This window comes from Acomys minous (assembly GCF_964271855.1).
Source record: "Acomys minous genome assembly, chromosome: 6".
Lineage (NCBI taxonomy): Eukaryota > Metazoa > Chordata > Mammalia > Rodentia > Muridae > Acomys > Acomys minous.
Window position 1 is genome coordinate 125851920 of NC_140487.1, and position 24846 is coordinate 125876765.

Sequence of the window (24846 nt, forward strand, 5' to 3'; positions counted from 1 at the left end):
TCCCCCCCCCACCCCAAACTTGAAATTACCCCTTAAGTAGTTGATATTTGTGGTGCACTCAGGTCTCAGTCTCCGTACTTACGCCCAGTCTTTATTTATAATTGTACGTTGGTAATAGAAGGTGCTGGGATTTCAAACTGGACCCCAGGCTGGTCCAGGACAGGAGCCCGGGAGCGGAAAAACTGATTTCTCTCCCCCACCACAGTCGCAGCGCATGGTAAATGGCGCTTAGTTCCAGTCTAGGGCTCAGAAGGCACTACGTCGTCCCGGGGACCGGTCTTTGCAGGACACAAAAAGCGCAGCTCTCAGCAGTGCCACGCAGAGTGGGCAGGACCTGGGCGGTGCGTGCGCGGCACTTAATGCACCTTAGGGGCGGGGCCAGGGCTCCTTGCCAGGGCCCGCAGCCATAGATATTTCCGCAAGGGCAAGGAGAGCGCGCCCGCAGGGTGGGCCGGGCGCAGAGGGGGTGATGGGTTGCGATGGTGGCGAGAGGGTTCTTGGGTGAGGGTAGGATGGGAGCCCCTCGCTGAAGGGGCGGGGCCCGGCGCGCTTTGTGCGGGTGGGAACTAAGAGCCCGAGGCAGACTGAATGGGCCAGGGCGGGGCAGCGATTCTCCTCGCTGCGAGGGGTCCGCTCTGCGCCGCTGGCGACCGCGTTTCCCACCGCGACGCAGCGTTGGAGAGGGGGCAGGGGGCTGACTGCCAGTCTCGGGTTCCTGGGAAAGGGGCACAGCCCACCCGTCCCCTCCCAGCTTCACCAGAAGCGTGGAGTACTGGTCTGTCTGGAGTGGGTGAGTTCACCTAGGCGTGCAGACTCCATCCACAAGTGGATTTCCCCGCAGCCCCACCAGGCTACTGACAAGAGTCCCTGCAGTCACCATGGGTGCACCAAAAATAGTTTCTGCGTCCCTAGACTAGACGACGGGGTGAAGGGGGTGGGGGCGGGGACGGGGAAGGGCTTGAGTCTAAATCCTTGCCTTGGCCTCACCAGGGCCTCCACACGCGAAACCCGGGTCTCGGGCTCTCGGCTCGGCAGTTTGACGCCGGTTGTGGTGCCACAACGCCAGCAGAGGACTCTAGGAGACTTCCAGGGAGAGGGAGCGGGGACAGCGGGGGCTGAGAACCACGAGCCGCGGGAGCAGGAGCCCAGGCAGCCGGGAGGCAGGGGCTGGCGCTGTCCGTGGTGCTGCCCGCCCTGCCTTCGCCCACCAGGGGGCAGCGCAGGCCGCCTGCGTTCTCTCCCCGCCGAAGCCTCTGGCTCACTCCAGGTAAGCCGCCTCGGCAGCCAGACGGGTTGTCCGCCCCACTGGGTACTGGCCAGGGTCCTGGAGGAAGGAAGGAAGGAAGGAAGGAAGGAAGGAAGGAAGGAAGGAAGGAAGGAAGGAGGGAGGGAGGGAGGGAGGGAGGGGAAAAAGCATAAACACAGCAAGAGAGAAGATGATCTCCTTAGTGGGGCAGACCTATGCTCATGGGCCTTAGCTGCTCGTCCCCACATCCACCGCAGCTAGGTGGCAGACTGTCCCCCCCCCAGTTCTCTCTACCCACCCCCCCACCCCCACCCCAGGTAAACACTCTGTATTGCAGACTGGTCTCCAACTCTTCTCCTCCCTCAGCTTCCCAAGGATTGGGTTTACTGGCAAACCACACTATTCCCAGCCCCAAGCCCCCATGGCTGGCTCTCACACGCCCCTCCCAGTGTCACACTGTAGATCTGTCTTCAAGGCCTTACATCACTACCTTGCAATGAATTCTGGAGGCTTTTCATGTACTTGACACTCAATTCCAGGATGTCAGCCTTCTCCAGCTTGCGTTTCCGTATCTGTCAAGCCACAGAAAGACGCTCTTGCCAGGCCGCCGGGGAAGGGGCGGGCCCACGGTCCCCCTCCTCTCCTGCCTTACCTGGTGTGAGTAGTGTCTTTCCAGGAGAGACCTGAGCTGCTCCAGTGACATATTGATGCGTGCGCGGCGCTTCTTCTCCATCAGAGGCTTGGAGATCTGAAGGCCAGCCAGCCGTTTTTAGAGGGAAGGCCCTAGCTTTCCAGAGGGCCTCCGCTCCCTCTGACCCAGGAGGTTCCCACCCCAGGGGTTTCCACCCCACACCTTTCAGGACACCAGACCTTTCGGAAGCTGCTGGCTGGGCCACTGGGGCTGTCTTTCGCTGAGAGCTCAGTGCTCATGGCGTGACGTCGGCACGGGCAGTGGGCTGCGCTGCCTTTATAGGGTACCTCGTTTACATGTCAATGAGGCTCTAGGAACTGGGAAAACTCAGAGGGGGAGGGGACAGAAAGGGGATGCAAGGAGAGACGTTTTCCTGACCCTCTATGGGGCCCCTTCCAACAGCCCAGACTGCCTCTGGCTTTCCTGCTCCCCCAGGACTCCTTTCCAGTTTAAAAAAAAAAAAGACAACTTTTCATTGACTCACCACTACTCCAGTCTGTATGCTCTTCCCAAGCCCTGGCCCCCTAGGCATCATTGGGCCAGCTACTGTAGATTCTGAACCTCACCACTGTCTCTACTTGTCAAGTCCTGGCTGCTTATCACCCAAAATCCTTCTAGTGGTCCACCCACCGCTATAGCAATGAGCTTTGTGAGCTGTGGACCACCCTAGATGATGTTGATGATGATGATGATGATGATGATGATGCCCTAGGTGTCCTGAGGCCTGATAAAGATGCTGAGGCAAGGAGTGCTAGCCAGTGATGCTTTTCCGCTCCCTTCACGCTCTGGCCTCGCTGAGACGCTGAATTAGTCATCCTAATGTCAGGACAATGTAGCAATTTTCTGCCTGTGGTTGCTCAAAGCCGTGGGGGCCTTGCAGCAACATGTGTCCCATTAAAGCGTGCAGCCCGCCCTCAGGGCCACAACAGGCCTCCGCCTTCCGAGGACCCAGAGACTGGAGCATTGACTGGTAGGACCCAGTATAGAGACTTCTAACTGGGAGGCAGACCACTCCACCCCCAGGCCGGGGCTTCTGTGCTTGTCACTCTGATGAAGGACCAGTCTCTTAAAACAACTGAGCCAGGCATGGTGCGCACGCCTTTAATCCCAGCACTCAGGAGGCAGAGGCAGGCAGATTGCTGTGAGTTTGAGGCCAGCATGGTCTACAAAGTGAGTCCAGGACAGCCAAGGCTACACAGAGAAACCCTGTCTCAAGAACAAAAAAAAAAAAGAAAAAGAAAAGAAAAGAAAACTGAGCCAGATGTGTTGGCACATGCCTTTAATCACAGAACTCAGGAGTTAGAGGCAGGCAGATCTCTGAGTTCCAGGGTAGTCTGGTTTTAGAAGGAAGGACAACCTAGGCTACACACACACACACACACACACACACACACAGAGAGAGAGAGAGAGAGAGAGAGAGAGAGAGAGAGAGAGAGAGAGAGAGAGGGACTGAGCGCACGACTGGAGTTGTAGCTTCTGTAGCTTTGAGGCAAGTGCAGACTACACTGTAGATTTCTGTACACTTTTCCATTTCTCATGTTATGGGGACACAGGAAGTACAGCAAAGGAGGCTCTGTGACCACCTGCTACAGGAAGGCTAGGCTCTACATCAGGGCTGCAATCTGCACCACCACCACCAAGGACCCACTGGACCAAGGAAATTTGACTGTGACTGATGAGAAGGCTGGCCTCCAGGATAATTCTTCGGTTCAAACATAGATAGTTCTTTTTTCTTGCACTCTGATGGTCTTAGTTTGGGGTCAGACTGTTGAACTGGCATTCTCATGCTATAGGAAGTGGTCCAAGTCTTACAGCATTCTCTGTGGCCAAGTGATGGGGGGGGGGTGGCGGGTGGAGGCCTAAGAGGATATTGCTGGGTCAAGATGCCCCCCAGGCAGGGCATCTTTCTGACCCCCACCAGTTTGTCTCCCTCTGAGCATTGACGGGCCTCGTCCTTGCGCTCCCAAGCGCCGAGCAGCGTGGAGAATCGAGTCCCGCCCTCCCCCTTTCAGGTCCAGGCAAAGGTGACCACAACTCCAAGACTCTGGAAGGTTCTCCGGTCCCCTTCTCCCCCGCCTTAGGGAGAGTGGGCCAGGTCTTGGTGCGTTTGGATCCTGGGCTGGTGATGGGGCTGAAGTTTAGAGGCAAGCGCTGGCACGCGCCGGTCAGCTTTAAAGCTCCTGGGATAGCTGGGCCCGGGCAGCCTGCGTGCGAGTTAGGTAAGGTTTTAGGGGTGGCGGCGGCGCGGTACAAAGGCGCCGCGGGGCCGGCAGGCGGGAGGCTCCGCACAAAGGGAGCAGCGGAGTGTTAAGGGCATTGTGCTGGTCTCAAAAAGCGGCGCCTGCGTCCGCCTTCTCCGGGCTAAACTCCCGGCGCCCCGCGGCGCACGGGCTTCCAGCTGCCGCACATCTGTAGGGAGGCCGGGCGCGCGCCTCACCTCGGCGGTCCCCTCCACCCTTCAACGCTCTCAAGCCGAGCCAGCAGTGGGGCAATTTGTCTTGTAATTACAATACTTCCCCTAGAAACTGCTGTCCGCGCCTTTCAGTCCTGTGCATTAGCAAACCAATGGTTTTGTGCACAACTTTCCCAGCGCACCGCGGGGCGCCGGGCACTGAGCCCGCCCACTCTCCAGAATTAGGGTCACTATAAACTAACTCCCTTTCTCTCGCCCCCGCCCGCACCCCAGTACCCTGCACTGTCTGGGCCATAACCCTCACAAGTCTATGCCCCGGGATCCGGCCTGCACTGGGTGTGACCGCTCACGTGGGTAGCTAAGTGTTTCTTAGGTAGTGGGAAATTGACCACAGAATGAACTAACTCTCAATGTTGTCCTTTGGCTGAGGGAAGTGAGGCCCGGCCGCCGGGACCGGATTCTCAGCGGTTGCGCTCTGCTAGGATCCATGGAACAGGCCACTCTCCTGTGGGACAGCTCTTGGGCAGGGGTCTTTCTACCTGTGCGGACTTCTCTGCTGTTCCTTCTTCCATTGCTACAAAACACCTCTCAATTCCCGCTCCTGAGGCTGAGTGAGGTGGGCAGGGACCCACCTCATCCCCACCCCCACCCCCTTTCCCCGGAGCTCTGGAACTGCCCTCTTCTTTACACTACAGTAGCTTCCATTACGGCATCTTCCTCTAGGGCAGCCCACTAAGTTACATCCAGCAAGGCCTTGGGAAAAGATGGCAGTTAGAGATGCAAGCTAACCCACCCAGGAGACAGAGCTTTGCCAGAGGTGAGGAGAAACAGCCGCTCACCAGTGTCCTCTCTAAGCAAAGTACTCTCTCTTTGACTGTTCGGAAGGTCACGGACCAACTTAGAAACCCTGCTTATGCAAACAGGGATATAGGTCACCAGCTCCCTCTCTGTCTTTAGCACTCAGGGTCCCGAGGCACCTGGCAAGGAGCAGAGGCCCGGGAGAAGTAAGGGGAAACCCAGGCCCCCTTTGCTTATTCAAGGAATAAAAGGTTCTTGTAGAATCCCGGGGGGCTCTCGGCCCACCCTCACCCCACTGAGGGATTTGAGTGTGAAAACGGACCCGGTGCCTTTGTGTCTTTCCCACTCGAGTTTGGCAAAAAGCACACAAAGGTCTGGAAACAAGGTGAAGAAGTGGTTTGAAGCTCCCAAACGAACGTCCCATCTCCCATCCCAGGAGGCAGCGCTGGGTCCTGGGTGAGAGCCCCTTTCTTCCTGCACTGCCAGCTTTAAACCCAGGCTATGCCCGGCACAGACTGCTGCTGCCAGTGCTGGTGCTGCTTGGAAGAAAATGCCTGTCGCCCTCTGCAGATGTGTCTCAAAGTAGGACGAAGTGATGGCCGTGTGTAATTAATGACCAGGGACACAGCAAAGGCCTTGAAATGACTCAGCCGATTGTCTCCAGATGGGGTTGGAGAGGCTGCAATTGTTTAACCCTCTTCAGCTGTGTTGAGACTTGGAATAGCCCAGTAGCCAAGGGCCCTTCAGGGGACAAAGGCTGGGACTTTAGTGAGTGCATCAACAGTGACCACGCTGGCCCAGCTCAGAAGAGTGGATTCAGAGAGCCCGCTCTTTGTCCTGGCCTTTTGTGTCTCCCCTGAGCTGGCTCTAATCTTTAAATATTTACCCGGCCTTTTTGTGCACGTGTGACTTTTGCACCCTGGGCTGGTGTGCTCATAAACCACGAGCCATTTACCAGACTGGAAAGAGGTGCTTTCATCCCTGAGCCTGAGGAGAGAAAACTTTTGTGTGGGGGGGGGGAGGGGGGGAGACAGGGCTCTCTCTAGCAGAGACCCTCAGCTGAGTTGGGCAGACTCCTCCCTGCCACCCTCACTTCTGGTTAGGCCTGAGGCCTTGAATAACCAGGAGCTGGGGCGTGGCGGGGGTGGGGTGGGGGTGGGGGTGGGGGAGACACGACAACACTACACAGCTCTCTGCAAATGACTGCTCTGGCATCCATCACCGAGGAGGGGGAGGTGAGCTTCCTGGGCTTTTTCTCCTGCTTGGCTTCAGGCTTTTTGATAAAAGAACAGAAGCCAACATCCACCCTGGGAGTTTTGTGTGTAGGATAAGCTGCTTGCTTATGTACCTGTGTGAAGCATCAATGCCTGTCTCGTCCGTGCGTCTGTGCACCTGCCTTGGGCTTGTTCTATGCCCCTCTTCATAATCTCTCTTGCTTAAGAAACAAAACTCGGTGCACGCCTTTAACCCCAGCACTCGGGGGGAGGGGGTGGGGGGTGGGCAGAGGCAGGTGGATCGCTGTGAGTTCAAGGCCAGCCTGGTCTACAAAGCGAGTCCAGGACAGGCAAGACTATGCAGAGAAACCCTGTCTCAAAAAAACCCAAACTCTGGGGGCTGAAGAGATGGCTCATTGGTTAAGAGTACATACTGGGAAAAAAAAAAAAAGACAGCTTGCAGAAGACAGCTCACAGCCACCCGTACGTAATCCCAACTCCAGGGGGTTCAACTTGCCTTTGGCCTCCACTGGCACTTGCACTCACATGCACGCATGCACACACACACAATTAAAAAAATATAGCCATATAATCTAAAGGTCCAAGGTTCAAATCTTTTTTTTTTTATCTTTTTTTATCTTTACTTATTTACTACTGTGTATACAGTGCTCTGCCTGCATGTACACCTGCAGGCCAGAAGAGGGCATCAGATCATATTATAGATGGTTGTGAGCCACCATGTGGTTGCTGGGAATTGAACTCAGGACCCCTGGAGGAGCAGTCAGTGCTCTTAACCTCTGAGCCATCTCTCCAACCCCAAGGTTCAAGTGTTATCTTTAAAAATGCCCATATCCCAAGGCTACACAGAGAAACCCTGTCTTGAAAAACCGAAAAAGAAGAAAAAAATGCCCATATAGCTTAGTGTGTAATAAATATAAATCTGAAAACAAAAAAAAAGCCAGGCAGCGGTGGTACATGCCTTTAATCCCAGCACTCGGGAGGCAGAGGCAGGCGGATCACTGTGAGTTTGAGGCCAGCCTGGTCTACAAAGCGAGTCCAGGACAGCCAAGGCTACACAGAGAAACCCTATCTGGAAAAGCAAAAACAAAAACAAAAAACAAAAGATGGGGGCTGGAGAGATGGCTCAGTGGTTAAGAGCGCCACCTGCTCTTCCAGAGGTCCTGAGTTCAATTCCCAGCAACCACATGGTGGCTCACAACCATCTATAATGTAATCTGATACCCTCTTCTGCAGATAAAGTACTCATATGCAATAAATAAAATAAATAAATCTTTAAAAAAAAAAAAAGATGGAAAGCCGGGCATGGTGGCGCACACCTTTAGTCCCAGCACTCAGTAATCGCCTCAGGCCCTGAGGAATCGAGTTAGGCTGTACAGGGCAACAGCCATAAGAACTGCTTGGCCCCAGCCTGAACCTTCTGTTCCACTTGCAGAAACAATGTGCCCAGGCACCAAAAACAACCTTCCACGAGACCACGAAATACCTGTAAGTTCCTGTAGCTACCGACACATGCGTGCATATGGCCCCAGCCCCACTAAGTGCACTGAGCCTTTTTCACACAGAACAAAGGTTGGGGGCCCTTTGCTGTTCCACGAATGCAGCCTCAGCCTTCGAGATCTGCCAGCTTCTCAGCTTCACTTTCCTTACGCTTGTCTAAAACAAGAGAGTTCTCCAGCTGGGCCCTGGGCAGGAAAGCTGCCTCAGCCTGTGGTGGTGGCATCTGAGGACAAGAGGAGGCATGGGCTGCAGAGAGACCCTGGAGAAAGAGCTGCTTTTGTGCTTGCCTGCAAGCTCCCAGGACAAAACACATTCAAATGCTTATTTTCAAGAAAAGGAAGCGATCCGTCGCAGAGCTGGGCATTTCCCCCTTTCTTTCTGACTGTTGTCAGGTCTGTTGCCTCCTCTGCCTACACAACTGAGCCCCATTGATCAGACTGCTTCCCTCTCCTCCAAGAAAAGGCTGTGTGCCCCTCTGCGTGACTGTTTTCCTGGTCTGCGTATGCTCCTCGTGGGTATATGTGCTCTCTGTGTATAACCGTTTCCTTGGGTATACACGCTCTTTGTGTGTGGCTATGTATCTGGATGTATGTGTGCTGCGCGTGCGGCTGTTTCCCCGGGTGTATGCGCTCTCCAAATGTGACTGTATCTCAGGTTGTGTGCGCTCCCTGGGTGTACTTGCTTCTGTGGCTATAGGCACTGTCTGAAACTGTGTCCCCTGGTTGTGTGCATGTTCTGTGTGACTGTTTCTCTGGGGGTGCACATGGCCAGATGTGATACGTTTGTCTGCTTGCCCCTGTCCTTCCTCACTGCACTATGAGTTCCGCATCCAGACAGCTTTAGCAATTCCTAAGGGTCCCACCCCCCGGAGTGTAGCCCCATCTGGCGGAGGACATCTTTTCCTTTCTCCCACCTCTAGGTCAGGGATGAAGAAGGACTGAGGCCTCAGGGGAGGTCATAGGCAGAAGAGAGTTGCTCAGGTTACCCTTTGCTCGGTGCCTAAGAGTGGCGATCAAAAGCTCAGGGCCAGAAAAGGCGGATGAAGGGGCCTGCCTCAGCCAGAGAGGGTTTTGTGTCCCGGGCTCAAGACCCTCCCTGAAGTGACGGGCAACAGGCCCCTCTAGTGGCTTATGCTGTGTCCTGGTGCAGGGGAGAGGTCCTGAGTCTGGGGAGGCCATGGGAAACCGGACAGTAGCCCAGACTTCTGTCTCAGCCCAGGCCTCCTTCTAGTATGGAGCTGCAGCTGTCACCTTTGTGTCCTGCTTCCCTTTCAGTGTCAGATTGACACAGCCTAGTTATCTGAGAAGAACGCCCAATTGAGGACTTGCCTAAAGCAAACTGGGCATGCCTGGGGGCGGGGGGGGGGGGCAGCATTCCTCAGGCAGGGGATCCCGGACTGTAAGAGAAAGCTAGCCGAGGAGGAGCAGGTGAGCCAGCCTGGAAGCAGCGTTTCTTCCTGCCCTGACTTCTCTCAGTGATGGACTCTGAGTCCCTTTCGGTCAGCATTTTACCACAGCAATGGAAGGAAGACTAGAACGCCTTATTTGGTGTGTATGTGCCCCGCGGGGGTTTCATCTCCAACCATCAAATCTGTTTCTAGTTCCTATCACTTCACTTTCACAAATGTGCCCCAAACACCATCTCAACACGGCCCAGGGCTTTCTAGATTATTCTAGCTTTACTCTTCTGGGAACACCTCTATCACCAAGAACAGTCAGGGTCAGAACTCAAACAGGAGCTCAGCAGAAGCCACAGAGGTTGGGGCTGCTCGGTGGCTGGCTCCCTTGCCCGTGCGGAGCTTTCTTAGACAGCCCAGGAAGACCTGACCAAGAACGGTGCCGCCCAGCCCACAGCTCCGTCGAGATTGCTCCCTCACAGGCATGCCCACAGCCCAACTCCTCGATGAAGCCTACTCTTTTCAGATGACGATGTTAGGCTCTGCCAATGTGACAGTTAAGGCTAAGCAGGACACCAGATAACTGTCAGTCCAAGACAGTGAAACCAGGACTCCATTTTACAGGAAGACAAGGCTCACAGAAGTTACCTATCACCAAGATGCTGAGCACTTTAGCCTGGGTTCCCCATCGCCCATACATCAAGGCTCCTGACAAGACTTGCTGCTGACGCGTTCCTGTGCAGGACACGCCACAGCAGCCCACCTTTAGCTTCCCCGGGGCCGGTCTCCCGCCCTGCTTAGGCTTGCTCCTTCCTGCCTCTGCTTTTTAAATCCAGCACCAGCTCTTGCTCGCTCAATGGTGTCCTCATTTCCAGGAGCAAACATCGCCAGTTCCTAAGGTCGGCCATGCACTTCCCCGTGCTGCGGCCCTCTTCCCTGGACTCAAACCAAACCCACCAAACCAACTCCAGGATCCACACCACGGCCTGGGGGTGTAATGCAGAGGCTGGGGAGTGGAAGTTTCAAGGGCGATGTCTTCTAGATATCTGAGAGTTTGAAGCTGTCCTGGCCTACACAGGGATACCGTCTCAAAAGCAAAGCAAGGCTGGGCGTGTAGTCCGTGCCATCCATCCCAGATCTATCAAAGCAGAGGCAGGTGGATCTTGACAAGCTGGATTCCAGCCGGGTCAAACCCTCATTGTGTTGTGCCTCATACATGTGTACAGATGCTATATAGATTTAAAATGACAAGAGGGGGCTGGAGAGACGGCTCAGAGGTTAAGAGCATTGTCCGTTCTTCCAAAAGGTCCTGAGTTCAATTCCTAGCAACCACATGGTGGCTCACAACCATCTATAATGAGATCTGGTGCCCTCTTCTGGTGTGCAGGTGTACATGGGGCAGAATACTGTATAAATAATAAATAAAAAAAAACTTAAAAAACCAAATAAAATGGCAAAAAGTGAAGAACTTCCGATCTTAACACTAACATCTTTATTATAGGCAATATGGAAAACACACACTCACACGCACACGCGCACACACACTATTCCGGTCAATAAAAATCTTGCAGAATGTTGACACCTAAAGGTATCACTCACGTTACGCTTCTTCCCCCAAAGTTGGGCACGCTGCCTGTAAAAACCAGTATTCCCACTTGGTGAGGAGGGGTGATTCCGTTTCAGGGAGGCCACGCCACGAAGGCGCGCCCAGGTGCCAACGAGGGGTCGCTTCTGCTCGGTTGTCTCCTGGGCTCTAGACTCGGGGCGAACTTCTACAGGGCGACGAGGCCACTTCCGGGCTGAAGCACCGCCCTGTGCTGACGTCAGGTGGTCCCGAGGCGGCGGGGCGTGGCTTGCGGGGCGTGGCCTGGTGGGCGGGGTCGCTCGCTCCAAATTCCAGACCTCAGCCGTGCGCGGCGGCATTCTCGCGAGAGCTCGCCGGCAGCGCGCAGCTCCGGGCACCTGCCCTTCCCGCGCCGGCGTCGGCGGCAGAGTGCGCAGGCGCGGCCCTCGGGTTTCCCCGGCTACCGTCGGCGCTCCGGCCCTCTAGTCCGCCGCCGGCTCTTCCGCCGCCCTGCGCCATGGCGGGCTGCGCGGCGCGGGTTCCGCCGGGCTCCGAGGCGCGCCTCAGCCTCGCTACCTTCCTCCTGGGCGCCTCGGTGCTCGCCCTGCCGCTGCTCACGCGCGCCGGCCTGCAGGGCCGCACCGGGCTGGCGCTTTACGTGGCCGGGCTCAACGCGCTGCTGCTGCTGCTCTACCGGCCGCCGCGCTACCAGGTGCGGGTCGGGTGCGGAGGGACCGCGGGCGGGCGGGCGGGCGGCACGGGTGGACCGGTTGGCAGGGACACGGACCAGGGACGGGGCGGGACAGACAAGATGGACCCGGAGACCTGGACCCCAAACCGGGACCAGGGACTGACGGGGGGACCGGGACCGGGACCGGGCGGGGGCAGGGTGGGCGGAGTAGGTGAGGACCGGGCAGGACCGAGCTGGCTGCGATGGGCCAGGGCGGGCCGGGTGCACTGGACACAGGGCTCAGGGACGGACCAGGCGGGGACTAGGATCCGACAGGCAGGGCTGGGTCGATGGACAGGGCACAGGGACGGGGCCGGCGGGGAGTACGGGTGGGAGCTAGTCTAGAGGGAGTGCGTTAAAGAAACCGGCGGTGGTGGGTTTACCCCCGCCCCGCGTTACGGGATGCCTCCCACGGGCTTGTATCTCAACCATAAGTTGAGGTCGCAGGAGGGACCCACTTCTAGCTTTGGGTGTCAGTTGCATTTCCTGTCCATCAGCAGCTTCGGCGGAGGCACGTCAAGTGGGAAGTAAGCGAGCTAACCCACGGGTTTTTAGTTTATGTGATGTCAGGTGTGGTGTTTTACCTGCTGGTCAAACGCCCCAACTTCACAGAGGTGACTGGGCACGGAGTTCGAGCGTTCTCATTAGAGTCGTTGACATGGGAGTATCAGCCATAAACAGGGCTTAAACAGTTTTTTTCTATAGATGGCCCTGTTTTTGCTATCAGTAACAATAATTATTACTATGGCTGTTAAGATTGGTTATTCTTAGGTGTTTTGCTTGGTGAGCCCGCTATGCTGCCCTAAAAATGCAATACTGTTGTTATTCCCGTGGCGTAGATGGGTAAAATCCTATTTAAGTAACTTGCTGAGCAGGATTTGAAACCAAGCCGTCCCTCTTTATCTCTTGAGTGAGTGGACTCTTCTCTGAGGGCCTTGCTAATCCAGGACAGTCTGAGTCTGGCTGTGGGCTCTGACAATGGAACACCTGGTGACTGCGGCTTTTTGGGGATGTGTTTCAGATAGCCATCCGAGCCTGTTTCCTCGGCTTTGTGTTTGGCTGCGGTGTGCTGCTAAGTTTCAGCCAGTCCTCTTGGAATCACTTTGGCTGGTAAGAAAGACTTTGGGAGTGATGGTGTTGAGGTGAGGGTCAACAGTAGTGGGGGAGTAGGGGCCTCTCCTCATCCCTGTCTGGGCTCCCATAGAACAGCGGGCTGGCTAGGATTCTGAAGAAGCAGCCTCCTGCCTCCTCTGAGTTCCCACATCTCAGTCTGCTGAACACATTGTGCATGTCAGTGGATCCCGTGGTGGATGAAGCGTGTCTCCATCACCCCAAGCTGCTCTGATGAGCCCTTCCCTGAAGGGGTGCAGGCCCGCGGTGATGGGAAGGGGCAAGCCTTCCGGTGTCTTCTAAGCCTTTTCCATCTCGGTTTCTATTAGGTCCCGGCTAGTGCCTCCCCCACAGCCAGTGTAGGATTTCCCCCTACACTATGAGTTCAGTCCCTTGAGCCTTCTAGCCTCTGACTTGGATATGAATCGTGGCTTCAAGGTAAAGAGCTTTACCTCCTGTCATCAGTATGCTGAGCCATCTAATCCTCCTTTGCTGGAATTTGAGTTTTGTTGAATTTTGTTTCCAACATGCGTCACTACTTTGTTGATAACCCCCCCCTTTCATGTTAAGATGTGAAATTGTCATATTAAAAGGAACCATAGTTTCTCCTTCACCTACGGAGATTTTTTTAGTTTTGTCTGTGACATTCAGAAACATGACAGCACCGCTGAACCCACTTTTGCAAGCCAGAGAGGGAGTGAGTGGCATGTGTGCCTGGTGTCACTCAGGCGGGTGATGGCAGGCCGCATGATGGGTAGGGACCGTCCCGCAGACCCAGAGCTGTGCTCTTGCCTAACCTGGTCCTCTTGCCTGGCCTACCTCTTTCTTTTTGTCTTTAATTAGGTACGTGTGCTCGCTGTCACTATTCCACTATTCTGAGTACTTAGTGACAGCTGTCAATAATCCCAAAAGTCTGTCCTTGGACTCCTTCCTCCTGAACCACAGTCTGGAGTACACAGTGGCTGCTCTTTCTTCTTGGATAGAGTTCACACTTGAGAACATCTTTTGGCCAGGTTGGTGTGCCCTAATTCCCTCACTGTGGGAGAGAGGGTGCCTCCCTTGCAGGCTGAGGAGAGTGACATTGGCTCACCTTTCTGGACTAATCTCCCCTGAGCAGCTCTCCCCAGCCCTCTCCTCCCCCTAAGCTATTTATAAAGGGCAGACTCCACTCGCTGGAGAATTCTGCTTCTGGATTTTGAATCCAGGACAGCGTGGGCCTTTCGTTGTAAGCCTTGCATAACGCAGGGCGCCACCCAAAACAGCCCCACCTTGCTGGCTATGATCCTGACCTTGCCATTGAACTAGATGAAGTTTGGGCCTGAATACTTCTCTGTAACATGGGAATTTTACAAGGTTTTATTATAAAGACTTCTGTATTGGGAGCACACTTAAATCAAACTTCCCCAGAAACCTGATGTGGGTCTTAGGACTGACTTTGGAAATTGGAACCTGTCTCTGCTTCTCTCAGAGAAGAACATGTGACTGAACAGAGCCCCTGAGCCCAGGCAGGGACCACCCGCTGCTTACAGTTGCCTTGTTGGCACTTGAGATAGGAAACTGTGTTGCTGGGGTTGGGGTGTTTTAATGTGACAGAAGCTACTTGCCCATGGGGTATTTTCTGGTGTTTGTCTCTTTAGGGAAATAGGTTCATTTCAAACACTGAAGGGATGGTCAACACCCCAGTGTCCCCATTCCCTCTTTGTCCCTCATGTCTGTTTCTGCAGAACTGAAGCAGATCACCTGGCTCAGTGCCACTGGGCTGCTGATGGTCGTCTTCGGAGAATGCCTGAGGAAAGCTGCCATGTTTACAGCCGGCTCCAATTTCAACCATGTGGTACAGAGTGAAAAGTCAGACAGCCACACTCTGGTGACAAGTGGCGTGTATGCGTGGTTCCGGCACCCCTCCTATGTGGGGTGGTTCTACTGGAGTATTGGAACTCAGGTATAGTGCCAGAGTTGACACTGGTTTCCTGTGACGTTGCCTAAGTTTCTTTCTTTTTGGTATCTTGACAAAGGGTCTTGCTGTGTAGCCCAAGCTGACTTTGAACTTGTACCCCTCCTATCAAGGCCACTTGACTTTTTTACATTTCTTAAATTGAAGTGTAGTTAGCGCACCATAAAACTCACCATTTCTAAGTAAGCACTTAAAGTGCTTTGAGTGTGTACCAGGTTGCTTACCCAGCCTGTGCTCCAGCAAGTTTCAGCTGGTGGCTGGTAGAAGCTGGGACCTAATTTAGTTCCCTGGTGTTTTAGAGGTAAGATCTGGGCATTGTTTGGGGTTAACTAGTTTCTTTGCTTGTTTTAAACTTGAGGACAATTTATTCTTTAAAAGGAAAACCCCAGACAGGTAAGTGGTAAGTCTTGCAGCTGCCAGGCGTGCAGAGGCCAGCCACCTGCTGGGATGGGGCTGTAGGAAAAGAGCAGGTAGGCCCAGAGTGCCTCCCAGGGAGGGAGAAGTGGGGGCAGACACAGGCCAGGCCCCGGGAGGGAGGGCGGCTGCTAGGACTGCCCACCCTGGTGCCAGTGCTGCCTTGCTCCCCTGCTTTGGGCCCCTTTCTGCAGCTCCCACTTGGATCTGGAGCACCTTGGCGAGGGAAGGCTGGCTTTGGGAGGGTGTGCTCAGCCACCCTGTGGTGGCTCAGTGGATTTCCATCAGAAAATAGGTCTAAATGAGGCCAAGGTCCTGCGGGTTAATGAGAGCTGTGGGCGCTGCTCTGTCTGGTGCCGCCCAAACCCTTGTCTTCTGGCCACTGCTCTGGGTGCTATACTTAGTTCTAGAACAGCTTGGCCAGAGAGCAGAGCCGTGGGAGGATCACCTGGGGCCCCGAGACATCTTCAGTGGGCCATGGGCCATGGGGATTCTGGTGACCCATAATGCTGTGGGAAGGGCAGGTGACTCTAGTATTTCTTTTCTTTTCTTAAATTATTTTTATTTTATGTGCAGTGGTGTTTAGCCTGCATGTATGTCTGTGTGAGGGTGTCTGCTCTTAGAGCTACAGACAGTGGTGAGCTGCCATGTGGGTGCTGGGAATTGAACCCAGGTCCTCTTGAAAAGCAGAAAGTGCTCTCAAACACTGAGCCATCTCTCCAGCTTTGTGTTTCTGAGACCTGTCACATGCTCCACTGGCAGTCACAGCTCTGGGGACACAGTGGTAGGAGCCCATGAGTGTGATTGGCCATGCGTGCTCTATGTGTGTAAGCACTTCCGAGCTGAAGAGTTCTTCATACTTTTTCGTATTGTAGGTATTTTCTACATTGTGCCCTGGTGCAGGTGCTTGCCTGCATGGGTGTGCGTGCGTGCATGGGTGTGTGCGCGCATGCATAGATGTGTAGAAGTAAGCTTAACTGCAACAGTACTTACACCAGACACTTTTTTTCATGTAAATGTTTGGAATGGTGCTGATGATGCACTGAAAATTGAGTCCCCAACTCAGTAGAAATCTATCAGCTGGGTGTGGTGTCACACGCCTTTAATCCCAGCACTCAGGAGGCAGAGGCAGGTGGATCTCTGTGAGTATGAGGCCAGCCTGGTCTACAAAGTGAATCCAGGATAGCCAAGGCTACACAGTAAAACCCTGTCTCTGGGGGCAGAGGGAGAGAAAAACAAATCTGCCATTAATACTACCCAGAAAGCTGCACACATCTGCGAGGTGTGATGGCACAGACTGTGTGCTGCCAGGTGGGCCAGGCCTGCGCACTGAGGCCTCCAAAGCCAGGACAGTCGTGTGGGAATAATGCTGCAGAGTCAAAGTTTGCCTTAAGGTTGAGTGGCCTAGCATGGGGCTAGGAATACAGCAAGTACTTAGTGAACAGTCCAGGGAAGTGGGAAGAGGTTGGGCGTGCCTAGTATTCACTGCAGCAAAGGAAGCTTCTAGGAACTGGGATGCTTTGAGAGACTTTGGCCGGAGGACCAGGTTGGGCAAGGGAGGGGGGCTGTGAAAAGAGGAAGCCACATATAAAAGGCAGCGAGGCACAGCTTTCCTGGCTGTGGGCACTGCTGCTTTCTGAGCAGAGTGATGTCTGAAATAAATCTATTGGAAGCTCAGGTGGTAGCCCTTGCTTCATGTGGCTTTGAGGGGAGGAAGCAAAGGTCCCAGGCAAGCAGGTGTGTGCGGGTGGGCAGGGAGGCGTTGGGGAGGACAGGGACACCAGCGTGAGCTCCCACATCAGGCAGTGCACACTTGAGTGCAGGCAGGGGCGTGTGTTACCCGTGATGAAACCCTAGAGTTTGTCTTGCACTTAACTGAGTTCTCACTGAAGAGAGTGACAGAGATAGCAGAGAAGGCGCAGCAGTGCGGGCGGCTCTCGGAAGCACCCAGTGCTGCAAGGGCCTTCCGGACAACAGCAAGAAGTGCTGTGGGGAGAGGGCCCTTGGGCATCGGGCTGCTCTGACCTGGGGCGTCTTGTGCTTCCTTGGCCAGGTGATGCTGTGTAACCCCATCTGTGGCGTGGTCTATGCCCTGACGGTGTGGCGCTTCTTTCGTGACCGCACAGAAGAGGAGGAGATGTCGCTGATTCACTTCTTTGGAGAGGAATACTTGGCGTATAAGAAGAGGGTGCCCACGGGCCTGCCCTTCATAAAGGGCGTCAAGGTGGAGCTATGACCGAGAGGGCCCTGTGGGACCGGGGAGCCTCGGGCCCTGCGCTGCCTGGGACAAAACTGCTTCCAGTTGCCACCACAGAAAGAGTTTCTTAACCGTTTTATATATCACTAATTACTCCTCAGAATGTCACCCAGGACCTAATGGTCAGGAGGCCTCAGGACCAAAGGACGCAGTGCAGCAGGGTCTCCAGGGGCTCGTACTGAGGGAGGGAGACAGCAATGGAGGAGGAGCCATGCGCCGCTCACTGGTGCCCTTTTCCTGCTGGCAGCGTGAGGACCTCAGACCAGAGTGTCCTCCGGAGAGGTGGACACTGCCCTTTGCAGCACTTATCCCACTGAGGGTGTGCTCAGAGTTGCCGAACAGCAGCATTAAAAAGTACATGGAAACGCTTAACTTAATCCAGCGCACAGCACAGCTTTACCCTTTGTCTGCCATCGCCGCATGAACATCTGTATTAACGCTAAAGACTTCTACACTTCGGCTCATCATACATTTACTCATATGTGCACACAAGTTCTAAAAACGAAATAGCAGTGTAGACGCAAAGGCACACTGCTCCTTGCCTTGACATTTCTCACTAAAGCTTTTATTTGGCTGCAGGCAGCACGACCCTCAGAGTGCCCTGCAGCCTTGAGAGGCTTTGCCCCTGGGCTGAAAATGTAGGCCCCGGGGTCTCCAGCTGGCCTGGCCTCGGCCCTTCTGTTCCCTAAGGAAGTGCTTACCAGGTACCTGAGCTAATGCTGAAAAATACTGCCCTCCATGTATTTGGGGTTTTTATTCTCAGTTTATCATAGCTTGCTTTTTCTGTTTTTGTGTTGCAATGTGATTCTGTCAAATTTGTTCCCTGTGTTCTTTCAAAGGAAGCTCCTCTTCTGCTGCTTCAAGTGTTTTCCAGAGGGTTCCAGCATAGCCCATGCACCTGCGAGTTGAGGCAAATTGACTCCTAACGACGGTTTGCAGTAGAGCAGCCTTCTTGAGGTCTGTTGGCATCTTTGTTCTGCAGGTCTGGGAGAGCATCTGGCTTTTTTTTTTTTTAATGTTGAGCATCAAAGCTTTAAGAGGTGTGACCCTGATCAACCCTGGGCTGGACTAGGGCTTGGTGTCAGGTCCTTCCAGACGTGGGGTTTTGTTTTCCCTAAAGCGTCCACTTTGAGGTGTAGAAGGGTCTTGTTTAACTCTCCTGCAGGCAGGCATGAACACAAGTGGATGAAGAATCTGCTCTGCACATTTCAGTGTGTGTCACTAGCACACTCAGTGCTGACAATAGCCATGTCCCAGGGTGGAGTGGAGCGGATCAGCGCACCCTGCCTTCCTTGCTGTCTCCAGCCGAGTCCACATTAGCCTCACAGTGCTCTGTGCAGCAGCCAGGTCCGCTCAGACTCGAGACAAACTGTCCTTCACTCCTTTTCCTCTCTACCACTAAGCAGAGACTTAACTGACACATGGCAGGGTTGAAAGGAAAGGACACTTAGTACTCCTGAATACCGGGCTGTCCTCCTGGGCCCCAGAAGCCCTCCACCCCTCCATAAGCCACCAGTGCACAGAAGCACACTTGGTAAATATCAGCTCAGGCAAGCCCAGACCCCAACAGTGACCATGATGGTGTTGGCAATCTTGCTGGCCACTTGCTGGACCTAGGCTAGGTCTCTACCAGGGTACCATGGTGTGGGGTTGGCAATTAATGCCAATCTGGAAGCCAGCGGGTCTCCAGTCCACAAAGTGGGTGGTGTACTGCGACTTGGTGTTGGCAGTGGCAGTGTTGACATCATTGGGAACTACATCACAACAGTGCAGCCAGCAGGGAAATGTTTCACTGGTTGACTGGCTCAACGCAGGATCGGTGCAGTGCTGCTGGGGTGGTGCTTTCTCAGCAGAGGTGGTGGGCATGTGTGGCTGGTGGAAGGAGATACAGGGGAGTCTACAGATCTGTCCTATACTCAGGCCCGTCAACTGAAGGAAACGGTGAAGGAGGGTGTGGTCTGGCCAAGAGAGCGGTTAAGGTTAATACTGATGGAATGAGTGCTCAATATCCAGATAATCGCGAGACCTCGTCAGACCAGGACTAGTCAAGTGCACGGTTAGTACTGTGTTGAAGGATTGGGAGCCTGTTCTTGCCATAGTAGGCAGGTGATTCAGCAGGGAGGTGTCCCTCACATTAGTTCTGCACCTCAAAGACTTGTGCCCTGGTCAACTCAGTAAGCCAGGGAGGCTAGCAGTGTGATCGGGCCAGCCCGCAGGCTTCATTACTGCTCTGTGTGGTGGCGGAGTGGCCAGAGCACCAACACAGCCTTGTGGGCTAGGGCCTCCCCATCAGTAAAGCGGGGCCTGTAGCTCCTGCCTCACAGGGTGTAGGGGACTTGGCACAGTGTCAGATGTGTTCCTGAGATGAGCTCAATTGTAAAAGAAACTTATTCTTCTGGCTCAATTGTCTGGGAGGCTTATTATTTCCTTTACCTTGGCCTAGAATGTTCTCAGCCTCTGAGACGTACTGCCTACTAAGATCGCCTTTTCTTTCTTAGATCACCTTTTCTTTTTTCTTTTTTCTTTTTCTTTTCTTTTCTTTTCTTTTTTTTGTTTTTTTGTTTGTTTCTTGAGACAGGGTTTCCTTGTGTAGCCTTGGCTGTCCTGGGCTTGCTTTGTAAACCAGGCTGGCCTGGAACTCACAGCAATCCTCCCGAGTGCTGGGATTACAGGCGTGTGCCACCACACCCGGCACCTTTTCTTGTTCTTTCTGAGCTCTGGGTTGGCTGCCACTCAATTAGACATCACTTTCAACATTGTATTTCCTTCTACAAACTAACTTAAACTTCGTTTGGCTATAAAGGCCTATACCACCATGCCTGGACCTAAGCTTTTCTTTACCTGATACTTGCTCTATACCAGGCTGGCCTTGAACTCAGATTTGTTTGCCTCTGTCTCCTGGATTAAAGGTGTGTCTATATTCCGGCTGGATCACACCAACCTAGAAGATCTTTGGATATCATCTCTTGCCAGAACAGCATGTTCTAAATTAACATTCCTCTACAACTTCCCCCTCCTGTTTAAGCTACGAATTGTACACAGTTTACATTTTACAGTAGAAACAGTTGTCACTCTCACACTCTTAACAGGCTGAATGTCCTTACGAAGATCCACTCAGCCATTGGTGCGATGGTCCTCCATAACTGCTGTCCTGGTCATCTGTCCTTCAGCATCAAGGTTTTCCAGACTGCCAGTCTAGTGAGCTATCTGCCCCTCCTCAGCCGGTCTGTTGAGCTGTCTCCATGCAAACGGTCGGCTTCCTGCATCCTCGGCACTGCTGTCTTTCTGTGTCTCTCCCTTGAGTTGGGACTTTCGTTTGGAAGCATCCCCCTGCCTCCCTCCCGAGACAGGGTTTCTCTGTATAGCCGTGGCTGTCCTTAAATTCACAGAGATCTGCCTGTCTCTGCATCCCTGAATGCTGGGCCACCCCACCCAGTTTACAGTCCTGTGTCTATTAGCTGATCTCCCCTTTCTGTTTCTCAAGCTACAGCTAGATCTTTATGAATCCACCCACAAGCTGGCCTGTAGGCGGGCTCACACGCCCAGCTCCATGGCATTAGGTGCCGTAGGTTCACAATTAAACATTTTCTGTTCTCTTAGTTCCTCTGTCTCGTGTCTTCGTATTATCATAGCTATTTTTTTTTTCTTATTGGACAGTCGTTTTTCAACTTTTTTGGAGAGGAAAAATAAAAGAGATTGCACTTGACAGTAGAGAGGGGTCTACTCCGGTGGTCACAGGTGCAATGCGTGATGCAATGGCTTTTTCAAGTAGTGCTTCTGTCCCCTCAACTCCCCCCTTGTTCTCAAGGGAATGGAAATGGAGTCTCCCACTCTTAGTGCAGGAAAAGTCTGTCTGTATAATTAAAATTGCCTTTTGGGGTGGCTTACTAACAGAGGCTCCTGCGTCTTTCCTTGCATCTGGGCATCTGGGAAGAACTGAATCTTCCTCTGGAGATGATGCCAGGCGGGTTTCTCCTCTGAAGCTTTCTGTCAGGTGTGGGCTTTCTTCTTAAATCATGTTAGGTTTCTTACCAACTTCGTTGAACGCCATATGTAAAAGAAACTGGAAGCTTCTAGCCTCTGTACAATCTAACCTGGGCCTAGAATGTTTTTAGCCTCTGACACTTACTGCTAATAAACTCACCCTTACTGGTTCTTTCTGAGCTCTGGGCTGGCTGATTCAACGCAGCTGTTCGGGCTCAGACTCTTCTCCCAGCTGACTTAATCTGGCTTCTGTCTCGACCCAGAATTACTCTGTTTAACCTCAAACTAGCTCAGCAATCTGCTTTAATTCTTCTGGCTTCTTCTCATTTTCTGGTTCATTCTGGTTCTGTCTTCACCTGAGTTCTGTCTCTGCAACCTGTCTCTCCATTACTGTCCTGGTAAAACTTTGTTTAAAAATGAAAACAGATGTTTATTACAGAACTTTAGAAAAATGACCCAATTGACTGCCTTAAATAAACAAAGCCCACACTACTGTAAATGAGAAAGACCTGACAGCGTGCAAACACTCCTGTTCCCGATGAGTCACTTCCGGAAAGTTCTCAAACACTTGGCTCCAAACTGCATGTATGAGTTGGCTTGACATGATCCAATAAGTAAAATGTAAGTATCAGGGCAGCTTAAACAATGGCAATAACTAGTTTACAACAGTCACTCCAGGACAATAAATGGAGTGCTCTGTGTGTACACACAGAATCAGGTAAAAAATCTGCACCTTGTGCCTACACATTTGAATCTCCTGAAGAATGCCGTAAAAAGGATGTGCAACATCCATTACACATGTCTCAAGAACAGCACATTTCCAAACTTAACGCGTTTCCTTACAGAGAGTAAGAGTATTAACCACCACAGACGCCACCAGGATGAGCTCAGACCACGCTGTGCCCACAGACATCCGCTGTGTCTCTGTTTTAGTCTTGGGGCTTTAAGAACATCTTGGTCTTAATGGGTTTTATATTTCCGTTTTCATCATCTTCATAATTGGCTTGGTCCCTCTTCTTGGCAAACCTTTTCGCACTCGTTCCCACCAAAGCCTCGTGTCTTCTTGCCATTTCTCCACCCGACACATCGACACCACTGTCTCATCAGCCCCAGCTTTGTTCTCAGAATTCATCCAAAGCATTGGCTTCTCAGCTTCTGCATCAAATCATCTGAGCGACATCCTTCCATAGAGAAGCTCCTTGCATAGGGAGAAGCTCTGTTCTATGATGGGACCCTCTCTCTCTCCTAGAACGCTGGCAAATCCATGGAGCAGTGCTTGTCACACTGGTCATCTTCGCCTCCTCCAGTCCAGGCCCCTCTGTGTGAGCTTCATACACAGCAGGTTCTTGGAGAACTTAACCTTGCGCCCAGACGCCATGTTGGGTCAGTTCCAGATGCTAGCCCATGTTGGGAAATGTTTTAAATGAAAATGCCAAACGTTCTGTTTTACCAATAAAGTCTCAGGAGCCAGTTGATGGAGTAAAAACCCTCTAGCTCAGAGAGGCAGAGAAAGCACCCAGCTGACCACCTTACTCGGCTCACGTCCTGATGGAAAAGGCCCAAAAGGCTCACTAGCTCAGCTGACAGCCCAAGAAGAAAAAGCCAGGAAACTCAGGAGCTCCAGAGCTGAAGCCCCCCTCCTTCTACACACTGTCTAAAACACCCCTCAACTCAAAGTCCCGCCTACTCTTCAATCCTGTCAGCTGGTTTCTTGCTCCGCCTCTTGACCTAGGGTTAATCCTGTCTGTGTGCAGAAAGCTCTTGGGTTAATGGTGTGTGGTAGGGCTCAACTGCACCAAACAAAAGACAGGCTTTTACAGTTCACAATCTCAGGGATCAGAATGGGATCAAAGACAGGTTTCTACAGTTCACAGTGGGATCACAATAAGATCCTAGATTCCACAACACTCGATGGGTTAACTAAAGATAGCTAATATATGTTCAAGAAGCATTTTGCCAGCTCATAAATAATTTATTTTTAGATTTCATGGCTTAACTTTCTGTTGTTATATATACCAAAGAGGCTTCCGGGTTTGCCAGTTACTGTGTGAGGCCAGTTGGCTTACGAGATGCCAGCACTCAGGACCTGAGTCCTGCAGAGCTTGCATTAGCCATGGCTGTTGGCCGTTATCCAGCTGTCCAGGAATGTCTGTGGTAGAACATCAATACTCAGTTTTGAAATATGAGCGGAGCCAGACCACACCTCCTGAAGCCCACTGCACTCCCCAGGCTGTACACAGGAGATGGATTCTTGGCAGTTGCACTGAGCTCGTTCCAGTGCATCTAAGCTGGGCTGGCTCCAGCCTCCATCCCCTTGAGGGCCATGAAGTTGTCTTTCTGATGAATGAGAGCAGCTAATGACAGCCCTTGGCATTGTGGGTGGTAAAGCTGAATGTTGTCATTTGATGTCACCTGCCCGAGGCCAGGAAGCTCAGCTTAGAGCAGGCCAGGAGAGGGGGAGCCCAGGCTGTGAGATCGCTCAGTGAGATGCTGCATTGTACCCCGGAGAGGTGAGGTGTGCTCCTCAAAAGAGTAATTCCAGGGGTGTGGGTGTTGGCGGAACAGTCTGCCTTCCTGACGTTCCCAAGGTGGAAGTCAGCAACTCAGCAGGGAATGTGAACTGCCTAAGGGCAAGACTTGGGAGGCGGCAGAGAATCCAGCTAAGGAGGGTTTTCAGGTATAACAGAAGCCCTCGTGTCCCGGGGTTTCCACAGATTAAGGAACTGCCAGGAGATTGATTTCCTACTTGAAGGCTTCAGAAGGATGAGGGCACCTACAGGAGAAGGGCTGCTTGGCAGCCATGGGGCAGGAAGCAGCTGCTGCAGGCAGGCAGTTCGCTGAACGCTGAGCCTCCAGCAGGGCAGAGAGCTAATAGCAGTGTCCCGGGTGGGAGCTGCTGCTTGGACCCGGTGCACACCCGTGTTCACTCTTCCTCGTAGTTGCTAACTTGGGGCCTGCTGTATCAGGGAAGCCACGCTTTAGCGTTCGGTCCCTGAGGGCTCAGCCATAGCTCCTAGGGTCGCCTCCTCCAAACAGTGAGCCCTGTCCTTCCTCTGCACTGTCCCCCTGCCTTAGCTAGCTCCGCTTTACAGTGGCGGCCAGGTTAGAGCCCTCAGCCTTCCAGAAGGTGGGCAGCTGCACGGCTGTGAGCCTTGCCTCTCACTCAGCCTGAGCCAGGCAGCTTGTCTGACCCATTGTAAGGAAGGAGTATTACGGAGTAATTACTGTACTCTTCTTTTTACATACAGAAATGTTTATTTAAATATATTAAATGGAATTTTCTTTCACAGATACTGATTATTTCTAATTCTTAAATAAAACTGTATTTGATTTCACTATGAACAAGTGTGACTGCAGGATGTAGAAGGACACGTGATCTTCGTGTCTAGATGAGGATTCACCACTCACATCAAATCACATGTATTTTGTCTTCTTGACTCTTGAGCACAGTGGCTCTCTCAGCCTTCTCGATGCTGCGACCTTGAATCCAGTCCCTGTTGTTGTGGTGACCCACTATAACACTGTTTCATTGCTACTGCACAACTGCAGTGTTGCTA

General features: G+C 53.0%; 2 protein-coding genes across 8 annotated transcripts; one reads left to right on the plus strand and one right to left on the minus strand.

The window, feature by feature from the left end:
* Positions 1 to 77: 77 nt before the first annotated feature.
* Positions 78 to 11063, minus strand: HES3 (hes family bHLH transcription factor 3). Of its 2 annotated transcripts, XM_084786910.1 has the most exons (5): positions 10876 to 10995; positions 2117 to 3299; positions 1899 to 1994; positions 1737 to 1818; positions 78 to 1324 (listed from the first exon to the last, which is right to left on the minus strand). In XM_084786910.1, exons 2-5 carry the CDS (start codon positions 2174 to 2176, stop codon positions 984 to 986), a joined length of 579 nt encoding a protein of 192 aa, XP_084643036.1. In that variant the 5' UTR covers positions 2177 to 3299; positions 10876 to 10995; the 3' UTR covers positions 78 to 983. The 2 variants fall into 2 exon arrangements, with proteins under 2 accessions (XP_084643036.1, XP_084643037.1); XM_084786911.1 differs by lacking the exon at positions 2117 to 3299 and having other exon boundaries at positions 10876 to 11063.
* A 150-nt stretch (positions 11064 to 11213) lies between these two features.
* ICMT (isoprenylcysteine carboxyl methyltransferase) lies at positions 11214 to 24624 on the plus strand. Of its 6 annotated transcripts, none has more exons than XM_084786903.1 (7): positions 11214 to 11552; positions 12592 to 12680; positions 13524 to 13693; positions 14405 to 14622; positions 17102 to 17272; positions 18145 to 18262; positions 20395 to 24624. In XM_084786903.1, exons 1-6 carry the CDS (start codon positions 11358 to 11360, stop codon positions 18229 to 18231), a joined length of 930 nt encoding a protein of 309 aa, XP_084643029.1. In that variant the 5' UTR covers positions 11214 to 11357; the 3' UTR covers positions 18232 to 18262; positions 20395 to 24624. The 6 variants fall into 6 exon arrangements, 4 of the variants coding, with proteins under 4 accessions (XP_084643029.1, XP_084643028.1, XP_084643030.1 ...); XR_014780214.1 differs by having other exon boundaries at positions 11215 to 11552; positions 17407 to 18262; XR_014780215.1 differs by adding an exon at positions 17407 to 18009 and having other exon boundaries at positions 11215 to 11552; positions 18145 to 24624.
* The last annotated feature ends 222 nt before the right edge of the window (positions 24625 to 24846 follow it).

Excerpts from the sequence above, each read along its gene's own strand:
- ICMT (XM_084786902.1), top strand. The coding sequence starts at position 11,358 with ATGGCGGGCTGCGCGGCGCGGGTTCCGCCGGGCTCCGAGGCGCGCCTC. Across the intron at positions 11,553-12,591 it reads ACCGGCCGCCGCGCTACCAG|ATAGCCATCCGAGCCTGTTT; the intron begins GTGCGGGTCGGG and ends GATGTGTTTCAG. Across the intron at positions 12,681-13,523 it reads TCTTGGAATCACTTTGGCTG|GTACGTGTGCTCGCTGTCAC; the intron begins GTAAGAAAGACT and ends GTCTTTAATTAG.
- HES3 (XM_084786910.1), bottom strand. The coding sequence starts at position 2,176 with ATGAGCACTGAGCTCTCAGCGAAAGACAGCCCCAGTGGCCCAGCCAGC. Across the intron at positions 1,995-2,116 it reads CAGCCAGCAGCTTCCGAAAG|ATCTCCAAGCCTCTGATGGA; the intron begins GTCTGGTGTCCT and ends GCTGGCCTTCAG. Across the intron at positions 1,819-1,898 it reads AAAGACACTACTCACACCAG|ATACGGAAACGCAAGCTGGA; the intron begins GTAAGGCAGGAG and ends GTGGCTTGACAG.